This window comes from Choloepus didactylus, chromosome 14 (genome assembly GCF_015220235.1).
Source record: "Choloepus didactylus isolate mChoDid1 chromosome 14, mChoDid1.pri, whole genome shotgun sequence".
NCBI classification, from domain to species: Eukaryota; Metazoa; Chordata; class Mammalia; order Pilosa; family Megalonychidae; genus Choloepus; species Choloepus didactylus.
Window position 1 is genome coordinate 3644265 of NC_051320.1, and position 20640 is coordinate 3664904.

The 20640-nt window shown below is 36.2% G+C and overlaps 1 protein-coding gene across 1 annotated transcript in view; it reads right to left on the reverse strand.

The window, feature by feature from the left end:
- Window positions 1-20640, reverse strand: part of PRKDC (protein kinase, DNA-activated, catalytic subunit) — a 228453-nt gene that overhangs the window by 32065 nt on the left and 175748 nt on the right. The window contains exons 64-70 of the mRNA XM_037802445.1: window positions 19304-19442; window positions 18291-18479; window positions 17481-17705; window positions 16498-16606; window positions 15192-15303; window positions 10795-10975; window positions 595-769 (exon numbers count right to left, since the gene is read on the reverse strand). Of these exons, the coding sequence (XP_037658373.1) occupies window positions 595-769; window positions 10795-10975; window positions 15192-15303; window positions 16498-16606; window positions 17481-17705; window positions 18291-18479; window positions 19304-19442 (1130 nt within the window). The remainder of the gene's footprint in view (window positions 1-594; window positions 770-10794; window positions 10976-15191; window positions 15304-16497; window positions 16607-17480; window positions 17706-18290; window positions 18480-19303; window positions 19443-20640) is intronic.

The window sequence follows — 20640 nt, forward strand, 5'->3', positions numbered from 1 at the left end:
AAACAAAATCATTTAAGCAATTGTAGGGCTGACTTTCTGATTCTGGGATCAATTTGGCAAAACTGCTATTCCTCTCTGTACTTCTACTGTGGCTGACACTCTGGTTTAATGCCCTGCTTTTTATGCCCGAAGAGCCCAATGGCAACAGAGCAGGCTTATCAGATCCAAAACACACACCAGAGAAAGGTTTTCAGTCTAAAATGCTCCATTGTCATGAAAAGAGAAAAACTAAGGAGCACAGAGGCTATTCACATTTAATTCACAAGGCAGTTCTTGCATGCAACTTAAAGTTTTTCAAAACAAAAAGTATTGGATGCGATTTTTTTAAGCATGAAAGAGAAAAATTTTAATATCCATTTTATTCTATAGATAAAGAAGTAAAAGCTCCAATTGTCATATTCAATAGCATTAAATCTTTTGTGCTATTACCACAGGAATGGCATAATTCTGTCTAGCACACTTTGCTATGCTTACTAAAATTATTACAAAGACTTAATTCTCAAATGTCAGATGGAGCACACAAAGAATAGTTTTAGAAGACACAAAACACAAAACAGCATTCTAACTTATACAGAGTAAAGAACAGTGTAATACCCAACAAAGAGACTGTTTTCAGCACAGTGAGAATCTGCTCAGTTTGATTCTGGCTCTGACTCCGGCAGTGGCTCAATCGACAATAGCTATGCGCCCATTTCACCAACCAGTCATCTCTCGTTTTTGACTCTTTATGCAATTCCTTCAGGAGTTTCAGAGCAAGCGAAAAACTGTTCTATATTAATAGAAGAAATAGAAAATAATATGGTGAAATACAGGTGATATTTTAGAAAATTGTTTTACAAAAAAGTTTTTAACTGGACTGCTTCCTTTTTTTGTATGACAGTCTACCTCAGAGCAACTTATCTATTTCTTTAGCTTCAATCAAGTGGATGTCAGTTTTGGGGGGAAAGGGGGATATAATTCACATTTAAAGTATAGAATGTAGTGTTTTTTAGTAATATTCACAAAGTTGAGCAACCATTACCACTATCTAATTTCAGAACATTCTTAAATCCCCCAAAAGAAACCCTGTGCCCATTATCAGCTTCTCCCCATTTCTGCTTTCCTCCCAGCTCCTGGCAACCACCAATCTATGGATTGCCTATTCTGGATATTTCATATAAATATAATCATAATATCTGATTTTTCATGTATTGAGTGAATGTGTGTGTCTGTCTGCTTTCACATAGCATGATGCTTTCAATGTTCATCCACGTTATAGCAAATATCAGAACTTCATTCCTTTTATGGCTGAATAATATTCCAGTATGGATATACTACGTTTTGTTCATCATCTGTTTATCAGTTGATGGATATTTGTGTTGTTTTCCATTTTTGGCTATTATGAATAATGTTACTATGAATATGTGTGTTCAAATTTCTGTGTGGACTTATCTTTTCAATTCCCACCAGAAATATACAAGGATTATAATTTCTTAATATTCTCACCAATACTTGCTATCATCTGTCTTTTTTATTCTACCCATTCTAGTGGTGTGAAGTGAATTGTACTGTGGTTTTGTTCTGCATTTCCCTGATGGCCAATAAGCATCTTTTCATGTGCTTATTGGCTATTTGTATTACCACTTTTGGAGAAATATCTACTCAAATCCTTTGCACTAATTTTTTTCTCTTTTTAAATTCAATTTCATTTAAAATTCATTTAAATACAATCCATTTAAAGAATACAATCAATGGCTCACAGTATCATCACATAGTTGTTTATTCATCACCGCAATCAATTACAGGACATTTTCATCACACAAAAATTCAAACCCAAAACATCCCACACTGCTTTTCCCCTCGTCATTGACCACTAGCATTGGTGTGGTACATTTGCTACTGTTGATGAAAGAACATAAAACATTACTGTTAACTATAGTCCCTAGTTTGCAATAGGTGCATTTCCCCCATATACCATTCTATTATTAACTCCTTGTAATAGTGATGTACATTTGTTCTAGTTCATGAAAGAACTTTTTCAATATTTGTAGCATTAATCACAGTCATCGTCCACTACAACATTCACTGTGTTGTATGGTCCCATGTTTTATCCTCTAGCTTTCCTTCTAGTAACATACGTGACTCTAAACTTCCCTTTTCAACCACAGTCACACACATAATTCAGTGCTGTTAATTACACTCACCATAATGTGGTACCATCATCTCTACCCATTTCCAAACATTTAAATTTAAGCTAGTTAAACTTCTGTACACACTAAGCATCCGCTCCCTGTTCTCTAGCCTCATTCTGTCTCCTTGTAACCTATATTCTAGATTTTACCTCTATGAGTTTATGTACTATAATTAGTTCACATTAGTGAGATCATACAATATTTGTCCTTTTGTGTCTGACTTATTTCACTCAACATAATGTCCTCAGTCCATGTTGTCACATGCTCAGGACTTCATTCCTTCTTACAGATGAGTAATATTCCATCATATGTATACACCACATTATCCACTCATCAGTTTATGGACACCTGGGTTGCTTCCATCTTTTGGCAATTGTGAATAATGCTGCTGGGAACATCGGTATGCAGGTGTCTGTTCTCGTCCCTACTTTCAGATCTTCTGGGTAAATGGTGATCAGCAGGATTGCCGGGTTTTAGGGCAACTCTATACTTAGCTTCCTGAGAAACTGCCTAACCATCTTCTACAGAGGAATAAGTGTTTCAATTTCTCCTAATCCTCTCTGACACTCGTGCTTTCCTGTTGCCTAATAGTGGCCATTCTAGTGGGTGTGAGATGGTATCTCATTGTGGTTTTGATTTGCATTTCCCTAATAGCTAGAGAAGATGAGCATCTTTTCATGTGCTTTTTAGCAGTTTTTATTTCCTCTTTGAAAAAGTGTCTATTCATGCCATTTGCCCAACTTTTAATTGGTTGTCTTTTTATTGTTGAGTTGTAGGATTTCTTTATATATTCCGCACATCAAGCCCTTATCAGATACGTGATTTCCAAACACTTTCTCTCATTTAATTGGCTGCCTTTTCAACCTTTTGACAAAGTCCTTTGAGGCACAGAAACATTCAATTTTGAGGACATGCCATTTATCTATTTTTTCTTTCATTCTTGTATTTTGTGTGTAAGGTCTAAGAAACTATTGCCTATCATTAGATCTTGAAGATGTTTCCCTACATTTTCTTCTAGGAGTTTTATGGTACTGGCTCTTATATTAAGGTCTTTGATCTATTTTGAATTAATTTCTATATAAGGTGTGAGATAGGAGTCCTTTTTCATTATTTTGGGTATTGCTACCTAGTTCTCCCAGCACCATTTATTAAAGAGACTGTTCTGTCCCAGTTGAGTGAACTTGGGAATCTTGTCAAAAATCAATTGACCATAGGTGTGAGGGTCTATTTCTGATCTCTCAATTCTATTCCATTGCTCAATATGTCTATCTTTATGATGGTACCAAGCTCTTTTGACTACTGTCACTCTATAATATGCTCTAAAATCAGGAAGTGTGAGTCCTCCAACTTCATTCTTGTTTTTCAAGATGTTTTTGACTATTCGAGGCCCCTTACCCTTCCAAAAAGATTTGATAACTAGCTTTTCCATTTCTGCCAGGTAGGCTGTTGGAATTTTGATTGGTATTGCACTGAATTTGTAAATCAATTTGGGTAGAATTGACATCTTAACGACATTTAGCTGTCCAATCCATGAACATGAATGTCCTTCCAATTTTTGAGGGCTTCTTTGATTTCTTTTAGCAATGTTTTAGAGTTTTCGGAATATAGGTCCTTTACATCCTTGGTTATATTTATTCCTAGATATTTGATGCTTTTAGTTGCAATTGCGAATGGAATTTTTTCTTGATTACCTCCTTGGATAGCTCATTACCAGTGTACAGAAACACTACTGATTTTTCGTATTGACCTTGTATCCTCCCACTTTGTTGAACTCATTTATTACCTCTAGTAGCTTTGTTGTAGTTTTTTTTCAGGGCTTTCTAAATATAGTATCTCATCTGCAAGTAGGGAAAGTTTTACTTCTTACTATCCGATTTGGAGGCCTTTATTTCTTTTTCTTTCCTAAATGCTCTAGCTAGAACTTCTAGCACAATACTGAATAACAGTGGTGACAGTGGGCATCCTTGTCTTGTTCTTGATCTTACAGGGAAAGTTTTCAGTGTCTCACCATTGAGTTTGATGTTAGCTGTGGGTTTTTCATAAATGCCCTTTACCATGTTGAGGTAGTTTCCTTCCATTCTTACCTTTCAGTGTTTTTATTGAGAAAAGATGCTGGATTTGTCAAATGCCTTTTCTGCATCAATCGAGATGATCACAAGGTTTTTCCCTTTTAATTTGTTAATGTTAATGTGGTATACTACATTAACTGATTTTCTTGTGTTGAACCACCCTTGCACATCTGGAATAAAACCCACTTGGTCATGGTGTATAATTCTTTTAATGTGCTGTTGGATTCAATTTGCAAGTATTTTGTTGAGGATTTTTGCATCTATATTCATTAGATAAATTGGTCTGTAATTTTCTTTTCTTGTAGTAGCATTATCAGGCTTTGGCATTAGGGGGATGTTGGCTTCATAGAATGAGTAGGTAGAGTTCCCTCCTTTTCAATTTGTTTTGGAAGCATTTGAACAGGATTGGTATTGATTTTCTTGGAATGCTAGGTAGAATTCACCTGTGAAGCCATATGATCCTGGGTTTTTCTTTGTTGGGAGGTTTTTGATGATTAATTGGATCTCTACTTATGATTGGCTTGTTGAGGTCTTCTATTTCTTCTCGAGTCAGTATAGGTTGTTCGTGTGTTTCTGGGAAATTGTTCATTTCATCTAAGTTGTCTAGTTTGTTGGTGTACAGTTGTACATAATATCCTCTTACGATCTTTTTTATCTCTACAGGGTTTGCTGTAACAACCCTCCTCATTTTGGATTTTATTTATTTGCATTTTCTTTTTGTCTTTGTCGATCTAGATGAAGGTTTGTCAATTTTATTGACCTTCTAAAAAAATCCACTTTTGATTTTGATTCTTTTACTGTTTTTGCTCTCAATTTCATTAATTTCTGCTTTAATCTTCATTATTTCTTTCCTTCTGCTTGCTTTGGGATTAGTTTTCTGTTCTTCTCTAGTTTCTCCAGGTATTCAATTAGGTCTTTGATTTTAGCTCTTCCTTCCTTTTCAATGTAGGCCTTCAGGGCTATAAATAGCCCTCTCAGGACTGCCTTCACTGCATCCCAAATGTTTTGATGTGTTTTGTTCTCATTCTTTTTTTTTTTTTTTTCATCTCGAGATACTGATTTCTCTTGTAATTTCTTCTTTGACCCACTGATTAAGAGCGTGCTGTTTAACCTTCATATATTTGTTAATTTTCCAGTTCTCTGGCTGTAATTATTTTCAACTTCATTCCACTATGATCAGAGAAAGTGCTTTGTATAATTTCGATTTTTTAAAATTTATTAAGACCTGTTTTATGCTCCAGTATGTGGTCTAACCTGGAGAATGTTCCATGAGCCTTTGAAAAAAATGTATATTCTACTCTTGGGGTGCAATGTTCTATATATGTCTGTTAGGTCTAGTTAATTTATCATATTACTTAGGTTCTCTGTTTCCTTATTCATCCTCTGTTTAGATATTCTATCTATTGAAGAGAGTGGTATATTGAAGTTACTCACTATATTTGTGGAGAAATCTATTACTCCCTTCAGTTTTGCTATTGTTTGCCTCATGTACCTTGGGGCACCTTGATTATGTATGATTGTTATTTCTTCTTGGTGAATTGACCCTTGTATTGATATATAATGCTTTCTTTGTCTCTTACAACATTTTGTATTTAAAGTCTATTTTGTCTAATATTAGTATAGCTACTTCATCTCATTTCTGGTTACTGTCTGCATGAAATGCATTTTTCTGTCCTTTCACTTTCAACCTATTTGTGTCTTTGGATGTAAAATGAGTCCCTTGTAAACACCACAGATGGATCATATTTTTTTTTATCCACTCTGCCAATCGTGTCTTTTGATTGGGGAGTTTAATCCATTAACATTCAATGTTATTACATAAAGGCAGTATTTACTTCAATAATTTTATCCTTTGGCTTTCATCTGTCAGTTCTATTTTTTTCTCTCTTTTTATCATTTTAGTTCCCTGTATGAATACTCTTCATTTCTGTAAGCTCTTCAAGGCTTCTCTCTCCTATCTTTTCTTTTCAGCTGGTAGGACTCCCTTTAGCATTTCTTTTAGGTCATGTCTTTTGTTAACAAACTCTCTCAGCTTCTGTTTGTCACTATTTGAACTCTCCCTCATTTTTGAAGGACAGCTTTGCCATATAAAGAATTCTTGCCTGGCAATTTTTCTCTTTCAGTATCTTAAATATATGGCACCACTGCCTTCTTGTCTTCATGGTTTCTGATGAGAAATCAGCACTTAACCTTATTTGGCTTTCCTTGTATGTGATGAATTGATTTTCTCTTGCTGCTTTCAGAATTCTCTTTCTTTTTCGCATTTGACAGTCTGATTAGTGTGTGTGTCTTGGAGGGGTCTATTCAGATGTATTCTGTTTGGAGTTTGAATTCTTGGAACTGCATATTTGTGTCTTATATAAGGGTTAGGAAATTTTTGTTCATTATTTCCTCAAATATTCTTCCTGACCCATTTCCCTTTTCTTCTTCTTCTGGCACCTTCACGATGCAGTATGTTTGTGTGCACTTTGTGTTGTCAATCATTTCCCTGGAACCCTGCTCAAGTTTTTCCATTTTTTCCTCCATCTGTTCTTTGTCTGTTTGAATTCACATGCTCTGTCTTCTAGCTCACTGATCCTTTCTTTTGCCTCTTCAAATCTGCTGTTGTGTGTCTCTAGTGTATTTTTAATTTCATCCATGGTGTCTTTCATTTCCTTAAGAGTTGCTATTTTTCTTTGTATGTTTTCATATTCTTCTTTATGCTCTCCCAGTGTGTTCTTAATATTCTTTATCCATTTAGCTATCTTGTTGAATTTGTTTAGGAGACTGGTTTGAACATTTTTGATTAGTCCTTGTGCCAGTTTGGATGTATGTCTCCCAAAATGCCATTATCTTTGATGTAATGCTGTGTGGGCAGATGTATTAGCATCGATTAGACTGTAATTCTTTGAATGAGTGTTTCCATGGAGATGTGACCCACGCAACTGTAGTTGATAACTCTGATTGGATAATTTCCATGGAGATGTGGCCCTGCCCATTCAGCATGGGCCTTGATTAGTTTACTAGAGCACTATATAATCTCAGACAGAAGGAGCAAGCTTGCTAAAGCCAAGAGGGACACTTTGAAGAACGCACAGGAGCTGAGAGAGTAGCTGCAGCTTACAGAGACATTTTGAAGATGGCCGTTGGAAGCTGATGCAGACATTTTGGAGAACACCATTTTGAAATGCAACTGGAGCAAGCAGACTCCAGCTAGGTGCCTTCTCAGCCGACAGAGGTTTTCCGGATGCCATTGGTCATCTTTCAGTGAAGGTACCCCCTTACCTTGGACACTTAATGGCATTAAGACAGTAACTTTGTAACTAAATAAACCACTTTTATAAAAGCCAATCCATTTCCGGTGTTTTGCAAAAAGGCAGCGTTAGCAAACTGGAACAATCCTTAATCACAACACCCACATCCCCCAGAATTCTTAAATCATTCCATTCTGACCACAAACCTACTCTTCTGCTATCCAGATTCCTGCTATGCTTCCTTTATAATCTATCTAAGGCCTCTAGTAACTTGAACTGCCTTCTTTCTGCTTTTACTTCCTTCCATATCCAATTAATCAAGCCAATCATTTCCACCATTCTCTTATCAATATTCTCAATTCATCAGTCTTTATGTTTGTGTTACATCCATGTGGCAAAATCAATAATCCTGGGTTAATCAGACTGCCTGCCTGCTCCACCCCTATACTTAGGCACCTTGGTGCCATTACAAATGCAGTGGAGACAACATCAAGTGGATTCTCAGTTCTGCCTGATAATATTTTTCTACTTGCTAGCCAGCTTCTCCACGATACTCCAGATATTATTTCAAAATTTCTTTATCTCCTCAATTCTCCTTCTCTATCACCTTCCTGCTCACTCTCAGGAAATGACTATTCTCCTACCTCTCAAAGAAGTATACCACTACTTGCCCTTGCATTCAATCCCATTCTTCTTTTTCTCCCCCTAGTGACAACAGAAGAGGATTCTTCTGCCTGTCTAAGGTATATTGCTTCACCTATGCTCTGAATCCTGCCCCCCTCCAACCTCCACAAAAAATTTTATTTGACCAATTATTCATTCCCCTATGTGCCCAACCTCTCCTCATTATTAATCTTTTCTATTAGTGTTTCTATCATCCTAAGAAAATGATTTCTCCCCGGCCCCACATGCTCCTACCCATCACCAGCTCCTTTCACAGGAGTTCGGACTCAGGGTCTCTCACTTACCTCAGCCACCCCTCCACCCATCAGCGTCGACTCCTGCTCCAGAGCAGTGTTCTCACCAAAGTCAACAGCAACCTCCTCTTCCTAACTTCAAAAACACTCTTTAATTTCTTCACACCTTCACTGCCTTTAGTAACTGATACTGATGATTTTGGGCAATTGGTTTCACAACTCGTATTCTACTCTTCTCATCATTCAGTTTCAGTTCCTTTGTAAGCTCCTCTTTCTTTGCCATAAATGTTGGTCTTTTTCAGGGTTTGGTCCTGGTCATCTTATCCATGCTTGTAGTTTCACTATATCACTAGCCTAAATTTCTTTCCCTAGCACTTCAGATTTCTTACGTGTAAACTATCTAACGGAAATCACAACTTGGTTGCCTCTCAAATACAACATGTCCCAAACTGAAGGTATCATCTTCCCCAGAAATTGCTCTTTGTCCTGCATTTCTGTCCACCTGCTGGCTTGGGTGGGAAACTCAGTTGCCATCTCACTCTTCTGAAACAGAGTCAATCAACATGTCTCATCATGCCTCATCCCTTTCCTTGAACCTGTCCGCTTTCCTCCATTTCTCTGACCTCTGCTCTAGATATGGTCACCATAATCTCTCACTGGACTAACAGAGGAGACTGATAACCTTTGCTCTCTCCTCACTGCAACCAAAATGCTTTAAAAAAAAATTGTACATGTGATCACGATTGCTGAAATACAACCTTTGAATCACTCATGAAACCAAGTTTCCTGGCTCATTGCTGGGTCTTATGTCATTCCCTCTGCCCTATTTCATCCATCAGTTCACAGTTTTGACTTAACTTCTTCATCCGGGGGCCTTCTCTGTTCCACAGTCTGTGTCCAGTACCCTCCCATAGGATCTTCCTTTAATGCTTCTCCCAATACATTGTATTGTAATTGTTTGTCTCCTTACCTGAATTAGCTCAACATGGTATCCCCAGCACCTAACAAAGTGCTTGGCAATGAAAACAACACGTTAGATTTGCTACTTTTGAATAATTCTATTATGGGCAAGTGGATTGAAATATAATGAAGGTTTTATGTAGTCTTTTTATTATTCTTTTTCCCTTCACTTCCCAATATTACTGGTATTGACAGCTCACTCTATTTGGCCTGCATTTATTTGTGAGTATATTGTTGAAAAGCACTGAAGAACAGCCAATGTGTGATTTTATGAGAGATTTTTAGCTTAAAAATATACCCATCATCAATTTCCTTCCTTCTCCTTGTATCACTTCTCCAGTTTGGAGAAGTCTGAATAGCAGCAGGGAGCATGGGTTGCCTCTTCTTCTGGAACAAGTGCCCTGAACTTTTTTTAAGAAGCCACAAGCACCCATCCTCAGCTATCTGGCCGGGATGGCCCTCCTGAGGCAATAGGCAATGGGGAAGAAGGGACAGGAGGAGTAGACAGTGGCTGGTACCTTTTGGGGAAAAAAAGCATCTTCTTTTTTTCTATAGGAGATAGTCAAACAGAAACTCTTTCTTTTCCAGGAAGATATGGTATGGAGGAAGGAAGATCTGCAACCTCCACAACCATTTTCAACCGCAAATGGCAGCCTGGTGCTGCCAGAGAGAGTCACTATGTAGAATCCAAGGTTGAAGCCAAAACGGTACAAAGCAGAGCCAAGGGTTTCGGAGAAAGTGGATCTTTGGTCCTAGTATTTGAGACATACCCAAAGCCAGCCCTTCTAGACTTTTCATTTATGGGAACTGATAAATTTCTTTTATTAACTTAGGCCACTCTGGGCTGGGTTTTCTGTTATTTACAATTTAAAAATTTCTAAAACCTGATAAATGAACATTTAAACATAAAAAACAGAATTATTAATTATTTTAATTAGAGTAACATTCTTTGAATTACAATATCAATCACTATAGGGTCATTAAAATTGCAAGCTCCCCTACTATATTCAAATATGACTGAATGCATTAAAATAATTTACATGAAAATTTTAAGAAAATATACATATACTAAGAAAGGGTCATACTATCAAATGACAGATTCTCACAACTGAGCCTAAAAAAAAAATTTGTAACTAATTGGAAAAGATTCACTTTGTTACAGGTTAAACCTGATTAATATCAATCAAATAAATATTAAATTTATTTTGTTTTTGAATAATGATGATAATCATTTTGCAATGATAAATAAGTACATAATAAACTTCAGAGGCTTTCTGGAGAACTTCTAGAAAGTATTTCTTGAAGTTTACTTTCTTATGAAAAGAAAATACACTAACTCAATAGTTTTTAAACCTCAGATGGTAAAGAAAAGCTATATAAAGAAAAAAAGTTACTTTAAGAAAAAGCAACGTGACAGCAGAGGAAGACGAGTATGGGTACCTACCTGTTCTCTTGCACTCTCTACCATCTTCATTTTCATGGAAAACTTACAGCTCTTAATCAGGGAACTAATCTCTTCTTTCTCTTGCATTTCCATATTGCCACTGGACTCTCCATCCACATCCATGCTATGCTCAGCTGGAAGAAGAGTAAGCTTCTCCTCTATTTTGTTGAGAAAGAAACATCTACACAAACAAAGAAGAATGACTTAATGCCAGAGACTTGTGAAAGGAATCTGGACACACAAGAAGCTAGTCTACTGGATAGCATTCAGACAGGAATTCTAAGGTTAGCAATTTTTGCCCACATTTAGCCTGTAAATGTACACTCTAGGTAGAGGATTTACTCCCCATTTTAATAAACCAAATCTTTAAAGATGATGACCAAGCAATTCAATAGAATTTTCCAGATATTTCTTATTGCCTTCACCGCCACAAAAATAAAGCATTTAAACTCACAATTTTCTCTCTTAAAGATTGGGTAACATACCCTGAGTTGGCTCAAACTCATTTTTTTCTCCTTACACCTCAATATCTAAGGTCCTATTCACAAAAGTACAAAATACAAAGGCGCAAACAGATTATAAATAATCACTGTGTTTTATAAGATAGGGCTATGTTTATATAAATTTACTTTTATCTGTCCCATAATTTATATATATGGCTCTCTTCCAGTGAGTCACACTGACAAAGGACGTTAACATATAAAACTCACCCTAACATGAATGGACATTTACACACTTGTGTTTATGGTGGCAGTATTCACAATTTCCAATGGGTGGAGGTGACCTAAGGGTATATCACCTGATAAAAGGAATGGTAAACTATGGTGTATATATACAATGGAATATTGACCTGAGGCAAGAAGGAATGAAGTTGTAAGGTATGCAACTAGGTGGATGGATCTTGAAGACAGTATGTTGAGTGAAATAAGCCAGAAACAAAAAGACAAACATTGTAATGCCTCACTAATATGGACTAACTGTATGTGCAAACTCTGAGAATTGAATCTGAGAGCATAGGTTATGAGGGGAAGGCTTACTGTAAAGGTTTATAGATTGTAAGCTCTTAACAGCAGTCACATCTATTCATGAGTTGCAATGGTTACCTCTAAATTCTGAGATGCTAAGCTGTTTGTATATAATCTGGTCAGTCCCTAAAACTTTGTTTATCTGTGTGACACCTGAGACTCAGAGCCAGAGTTCAACAACTATGAATGTCAGCATTACCCCATACAGCAACTGTTAAAGATGCTGGAAAAGAGATGAAATCAGACTTCAATTAGAGATATGAATGACATGGACTTGGTTCGGACTAAGGTAAATCAGACTAAGGGGTAAAGGATGATATTGACTGTGTTTTAAAACCTCAACTTCTGTGTGACACCAAAGGAAGAGATATTTATTTGGTGCAAAATCTATATTTTCTGTAGCATGCTATATAATTTAAATTGTATGGTCAGTTTATTCAAACACCATAATTACATGGACTCTTGAATAGTGGGTGAGATCTGGTTGGTTTGTACAGGTTAACATGAAGCCCCGATACATCTCAGAGTAATTTGGGCTGAGAATAAAAAGTATTTGCAAAGCCCTCTGAGGGACTGGGGAAAAATGTGAAAATATTAAACTTCCCTATCTGGGGGATTCCTGATATTCTTGCAAGCATTGGGGACCAACAATTTGGGAGGCTGAGCCCTCAATCTTGGGGGCTTATGAAGCTTGTTATTGCAAAGGAGAGGCTAAGCCTACTTAAAATCGTGTCTGAGTCACCCCCAGAGAACCTCTTTTGTTGCTCAGATGTGGCCTCTCTCTCTAAGTTCACTCAGCAGGTGGACTTGCTGCCCTCCTCCCTATGTGGGACATGACTTCCAGGGGTGTAACTCTCCCTGGCAATGTACGATGTGACTCCCAGGGATAAGCATGGACCCAGCATTATAGAATTGAGAAAGCCTTCTCGACCAAAATGGGAAGGAGACATGAAACCAAATTAAGTTTTAGTGGTTAAGAGATTTCAAATGGAGTGGAGAGGTCATTCTGGATGTTATTCTTATGCATTATATAGATATCCATTTTTAGTTTTTAGTGTATTAGAATAGCTAGAAGGAAATACCTGAAGCTGTTGAACTGCAATCCAGTATCCTTGATTCTTGAAGATGATCGTATTAACTATATAGCTTATACAGTGTGACTGTGTGACTGTGAAAACCTTGTGGCTCACACTCCCTTTATCCAGTGTATGGACAGAAGAGTAGAAAAATGGGGACAAAAAGTAAATGAATAACGGAAGGGGGAGGGGTGTGAGATGTTTTGAGTGTTCTTTTTTACTTTCATTTTCATTCTCTTTTTTGGAGTAATGAAAATGTTCAAAAATTGAATTTGGTGATGAATATACAACTAAATGATGATATTGTGAGCAGCTGATTGTACACTTTTGATGCCTGCATGGTATATGAATATATCTCAATAAAATTGCATGAAAAATAGAGGAAAAAAACTGTTCCTATTTGAGGAATATCATCTTTTTCAATAATATTAAAATGACTTCCTTGAGGATTCTTAGGAAGCCTCACTTTTTTTAGATGCATTCAGTTTACTATTTATTCTTGAAATATATACATACGTATTTTGTGGAGAATTTAAATATTTTTTTCTTCTCAACTTATTTACATTTTCCACCTACTCAACTCAACCTTGTCCCTAATGAATTTTAATTAATGAGGTTTTACTGTAGCTTATTTTTCTCTTATTTTCTATGTAGTCTGCTTATTTCCATTTGGATTTTGAACTGTTTCATTCACAACTCCTAACCCTGTTCTCTTTTTTGAAGGCCCAAAGACTCCTATAAAACTTCGTACATTAAACAATTACATTAAAAAAAAAAAAACCTCAGAGAATCTGCAAAACAAGCACTAAAACTAATCAGTGAAGTTAGTAAGGGTACAAAGATACAAATTTAAAAAGATACAGTATACAAAAACACCAGCAGTAAATAACTGAAAAGAAACTTAAACCTCCATTTATAATAATGCTGAGAAACACAGAATAAACCTAACAAAAGACATACAAGATCTCCGCACTGAGACATAAAAAGAAACACACACACAACAAATCATTGCGGAGAAAAATTAAAGAGGATCTAAAAAAACAGAGAGAGATACTATATTCATGTATTGAAACTCTACATTGTTAAGATGGCAATTCTTCCCTAATTGATCTACATAGTCAATGCACTCCCAATCAAAATCTCAGCAAATTTTATTCCTTTGTACAAGTTGACAAGCTAATGCTAAAATGTATATATAAATGCAAATAACCTAAAATAAACAGCAATTTTCCAAAAAGAAGAACAAAGTATGAGAACTCACCCTATCTGATTTAAAGACTTAACATAGAGCTACACTAATCATGATAGTTTGATATGTGAAAAGATACATATATCAAGAAACAGAGCAAAGAATCTAAAAACTGACCGACACATAGAAAGTCAAATGACTTTCAAATAAGGTGCCAAGGCAATTCAATTGTGAGAAGAAAAGACTTTTCAACCAATGGTGCTAGGACAACTAGATCTCCATACAGAAAACGTGAACATCTACTCCTAACTCACACCATCTACAAATATTATCTTGCAAAGGATCAAGGATCTAAATGTAAGAACTAAATTATAAAATTTCTAGAAGAAAACTAGGAGAATAACTTTGCAAGACAAATATGGAATATCTTGTTGTTACACAGAGTAAGAGAGTGCTAAAAAATTATGATGGAAGCATGTCAAAAGGACTCAGAAGCCAGCTTGAGCAGCTCCTGCTGGCCAAATCTGAGGCAATGTGAATATATATAAATACCTCTCCTACACTGCTTATGAGTTGCAAAGGAAAAAATAGTCTTTATACAGATATGGTTAATATCTGCCTTGTTGATTACATGGGGTTGTTATGAGGTGAGGATAAGATGAAAATATGCAAATGACCTCACACCTGGTAAAGCGATACAAGTATAATAATGGCATTGGGAGGCAGGAGGCAAGAGTGTTAAAAATCCAAGTTATAATAATAGAAAAATAAAAAAATCACTGAGTAGTTGTTTTCTTTGCTGTCATTTTACTCCTAGAGAAGCAGCCATGCTGCTGCCCCTGCTGCCCCCCAGCCTCTTTCACTGCCGGAAGCATCTTCACGATCAATCACCCAGCACGACGGTGAATCCAAAGTGTGTGGGCAGCAATTCCGCCCCAGGGGGACTACTGGGGAGCCAAAGTACACCCTGCTGACATGTGCAATTTTGTTAGAATAATTAAAATGTGAAATTTTAGACATAGTTTTCTAAGTCATGGTTTAGGGGCAAAATCACTTGGGCAGTTTAAGAAAAGAATCCATATTCAGCTCAAAAGGATTGCATCTTACCGATTTGTGATGATGTCATCCCAAACGCTCATTGGGTCCATTTTAGGATCTGGATGTCTGTTTGTCCAGGATTTTAGAAGTCTCTTAAGGGGAACTTGAGATGACAGATTACCTAAAAATAATAATAGAGGATGACTATGCTCATTGATGATACCAATTGACAAAGTGAAGGCATCACAGTAATCTTGGCCAGATTAGAAAAACCTTGTGCTTTCTTCTAGAAAAGGAAGATAAAGTTACCATACTAAATCTAATATATTCTGACATTTAAAATCAATTGCTTATAGACATAGAGTGAAAATGGGGGAAATAAACATATGTAATTCTTTTTACATTTACTACATTTATGAGCTTAGAATCAGACTGACAGAGGTTCAAAATTTGGATCTTTTGCTTATTAGCTTAGGCAAATCATTTTCTCTATCTAACCTTCTATAAAATGAGAATAAAGAAACCCTATAACCCTTAAAAACTAGGTAATATAGATAAAGTGATTAACATAGGTTTTGGAAAATAGAAAGTATTTAATGAACAATGCCATTAATTATATGTACTTGAAAAATAATTCTCTAATTTTAAAACAGAGAACAACTATCTGGATACATATGAATATCAATATTTTATTAGTATTCTGAAAAGTATCTTTCATAATTATTTTTAATTATTTAGGACAAAACTTGAAATTCCCATTTATAACTAAGAAATTTTACCTTTGCAAAGACTTACTCTTTCCCTTAGATTCTTGAGTGGCTTCCCATGGGCACTAGGATAAAATCAAAGATCTACAAGTCTGGGCTCTGCTGCCCTGCTGCCTCACCTCTGCTCAGCCAGGGCATCTGGCACTCAGTTCCAGAACTGCTGGCATCTCTGGAGACCCGCAGGCTTCCTGTGGGGTGGGTGCTCTGTGAGCCCCACCTCTTCCATACTCAACTCACAGGACCCTCTCTGGGAGGCCTCCCTGCCCCGACTAGGTCCAGGTCAGGCTCTTCGCCACGTTGCACGTGACATCCCATGCCCTCCTCTGCCTCAGCAGGAACCACACCGTGGTGGAATCACGGCTGGCTCATCGGTTCACCCCACTGCCCTGAAGCTTCTTAAAGCGAGGCAATGTGTCTTGTTTGACTTTGCAACCTCAGTGCCTGGAACAGTGCTTGACCATTCTACACTTATTCCGATGACCTCAATAAACTCAAGACAGTTTCTAACCCACATTTTAAGAGATAGGCACTCTCACTAAGCAAAAAGCCAGATGATAAAACTCTTCCACAACTATAAAAGAAAATAATGGTAGGGTTGAAAAAATTACCTTGTTTGCTGATAAAGTCGATGAACTCCTGAATTTCTGTTAAAGTTTGAACAGACTGCAATTTGGTAAGTCTACTTTTGTGTAAGAGGACATCAATACTAGAATAATTCTAGGGAAAAAAAGTGCATTTATCATGTTTATAAATCAACTGACCACTTTAACTTTTCAATACAGATCTCTAAAACACATACATTAATTACCCTATATATACAATAGTTACCCAATGTTCTCATAGTTGTTAATAAATAGGTCATAGAAGTAATTAAATAGTTTAAAAATTATTTTTACTAATTTAGGTTTCCAATTACATTTTAGTCCAATTGATACAATCAGGCTGCCACTGCCTCTGTTTGCCACCAATGTTGTAAAAACACGTTCTGTAATGTAAAACTGCCAACTACAGAAGCCCATTCTTTTTCCTTTGATAAACTTCCTTGAGTGTACTAATCAAACTTCAAGCAAATAAATAAAAAAATAAAAATGAAAACAATGAATGAATATGCCTGTATGATCAGATGTTGATGGTAGATGTTGTTAATAGACTTGATAAAAGATACCAACTTAAACAAACAGCTGTTAGGAGAAGAGTCTCAGAAAAGCAAAAGGAAGCATAATGGCAGAGAATGGACAGGGTTGCTCCATTCATGTTCTTTTCCACGAAACAATCAAACTTCTGTACAGCTGCTCCCAATGGAAAAGTCTAAAATATATATATATATGAGAACACTCTCAAGTATTCTTTAAGAATCTGAGAAAGATAAGAACTAAAAGAAAAGCAAAAATGGAACCTTTTTAAAACAGAAAAAGAAAAGTAAAAAAAGTATCAAGGCAAAGAAGAGTGAAGAGAGATATTAGAAGAAAATGGAAGAATGGAAAGAAGAAATGGGTGGTATGAATAGTAAGTGAAAATTTTGCCTGTTGATTTTTTTCATGACTTTAAAAAATACCATAGAAACGGCACATTTCAGATATATATGGATTACCTGCATAAAAGTTTGAATGCCATTTTGGATATAATATTTGGCTCTGTCAAAATCATCTTGCAGGATGTAGAGCAGGCTCAGCTCCTGGCTGTAATGGAGCTCTATGAGAGTCTTCTGAAGCTCCTTGTTCACGGCGGCATCAATGAACGTCAGCAGTGACTGGTCATCGCCCCCCTGAAGCAGGAGCTTCAGCTTGCTGCGGATCATGTAAGGTAAATATGTCTCCTAAAGAACACGAAAATCCACCTGTAACTTCAGAGAGCCAATTTATCATTGATCATGTCAAAATCTAATTATTTTGTTCATAAGATACTCTGGTATAATTTTATAGGTCAAGTTAATGTTTCAAACCTAAAAAATATTTTGAGAAAACTACAATTTTTTAAAACAAATTCATCTAAAAGAGTTCACTTTCTACAAAATATGTAGGAACATGTTCTACCAAAAAATGCTTAAAAACAATCTGGATGGGTGGGAATAAGCAGACATCTCACCTAGGAATCAGGGTGAGCCCCGTGTGCAGTCACAGGGACCCAGTGAAACATTTCTGGAACATGAGACGACGCAACGGAAAATTTTCTTCCATAATATGACATCAGAGATATTAATATTTATTTCAACATAAATGGAGAAATTTAACAATACTATGGAGTTTTTTTGGAGGGAGGGGGGAGATTCAGACTATATAAATACCCTTATGGTTCACAACACTGCCTTGTTTTTTTTAAAAAGTTTTAAACAACTTTATACTAATTAGAAAACACACCACTTAAAATATTTATTTCAGGGACCACAAAATAATTCAAACACCTGATAAAACGGCTCACTCCACATTTTGTTTAAATCTGGAGGACTTGCACTGTCAACAGTGACTGTAGAACAGTATGCCAGAGACTTCCACTCAGTAAGGTGGTTGTAGCAGTCAAGGGACGCTAGTTCCCAGAAGTCTTTTTCTGCTTCTGTAGGCTCACCATCCAACCACTCTTGTTTATTGAGAGCCTGGCAAAGAAAAGTTAATAAGATTAATTTACAGAGTTGGAAAGGATACGAATGAAAAAAATGTAAAACTGATGTGGTATGACATTCATACTAAATACAGGGATTTTCAGATTTATGAACAAGGTGAGAGAGAAGAGAAAATATTCAGAATAAAACTGAGTAAAAACAAAGGAATCTTTTAGTTAAGATTCTGAGCTATAAGAATCCTAACCTGGAAGAAGCCGTTGCTCTGAGAAACTTAATGATGAAGTCAGTAAATAAAACCAAAACCACATGTTATTTACTATTTAACAAGTTCTTAAAATGAAGAAGAGTATGATTATTTGCAGAAAATTGCAGAGGATTTTAAAATCTGAACTGCTCAGTCTCTTAAGTCACAGAACCTGACTTTCAACTAGTTGCTACTGGCAACTCAAAACACAAAATGTCTAAAATTAAACTTATAATCATCTTCCCCAAACCACTTTTCTTTACTTCTTTATAAATGAATATTTCACTTACTAAAGGATAACAATGCATTCAGCAAAACTGTATAATAATAGCACATATAGAAATATATTTTACAGTTTTATTGTACCTAATAATTTATGAGATGCTTTCTTTTATTCAATGATGGTTTCTTGAAATGAGTAAGGGACACAACAATAATTACTTTACATTTTGTTATTATGAAACCTTTCTTTGCTATTAACCTTTGGGTAAAATCTAAGGAATGACCATAAAGCTTAAGTATTATAAAGCTCTAAATTCTAGAGCTAACAGTTTTTTCATCCAGAGAACAAAATGCTTAAGTAAAGACATTATTTGCTAGATGTCAATTTTACCTCATTATATTGCTTAGCAGCTTCAGAATAATCACCTCTGGCTTCTGCTAATAATGCATCCTGAGTAACTTGCTTTGTTCCTATCTCACTGCTAAAAATTCCACGGAGGACATCATATTCTCCAATTGATCTATACAGTCTATAAAACAAAACAAAACAAAACAAAAAGGTCTAAATCAATGAAGGTCCCAAAATTTTATAAGTATTTATTTTAATGACGTGATATTAAATCAAGATGTCACACATTATATTAACTAAATAATATACCTAAAATGTTATTTATCCAGACTCTGTGGATCATCTCACTTCTGTCAAGAAGTGATTTCCTTACAGCCTTAATATGTGCTAGAACCTTCATTCATCTCTTCATCTTAACAGAAGTCTGGCTTGGCCCTGTCAACCAAGCTTCCCCTTTAAGATGTTTTCAAGTAGATATTAAATTTGTTTTTGCTCCCTCCCCACCTAAAAATTTTTTTTCCATCTTTCAAGTTTCAACAAAAGTCATTTCTTCCATAATCAAACAACCTGCAGTCCCCTGACCAGCCAGCCAGTGACTGCTTCTTCCTGGGATCTTCCAGTTTCCCCCAGATTCTCTCTGAGTCTACTGATTCCAAAGTTAGGTAAAAGTCCAATAAATGCGGCTCTCTTATTGCCCTGATGACAGAAGATTAAAAATCAGAGGAAGAGGTGATTAGGAGGCGGATGAATAACAGCTCACAGTCCAAGTCAAGGAAGAGATGAGAGTTACAAACATGTTCCATGAACCCCCAAAATAAATGAGCCTTATGCACACCCTACAATAGTCCTGAGGCTACTATTTATGTACCTATAACTGATGGTCAAAATGACCGTGAGGTATCAAGAAAAGGCTAGATTATGTTTACAACACTCTGCAAGGAATGTAAAAATATACAGAAAATTATGAGGAAGTGTTTAACAAAGTAAGAAAAAAAACTGTTTAAAAGCTTAGGTCCTTAAAAGTTGTGCCCTTTTAACCCAGCAAATACATATTATATGGGTTTCTCACTCTCTGAAAATACTAGTTACACAGATATTTATTTCTGTTCACTTATACCTCTGAATCAATAAGATAAAAACGGCTCTTGAGTAAAGTCAGTATTAGCCAAGATGCACTTCTGAAGTGCCCTATCATTTTATGATGTGCCTCTCTACACAGGACTTAGTCCCTACTACTTCGAGCTACGAGTTACGTCTATAGGTGCATATATTTCCTACCAGACAGTTGGTTTTTGTGAGTCTGAGATGGTGTCTGACTCATTTTCGTCCTCTCAGAAGCTGGCACAGTGCGTTACATGCTCACAGTGCTCATGGAGACA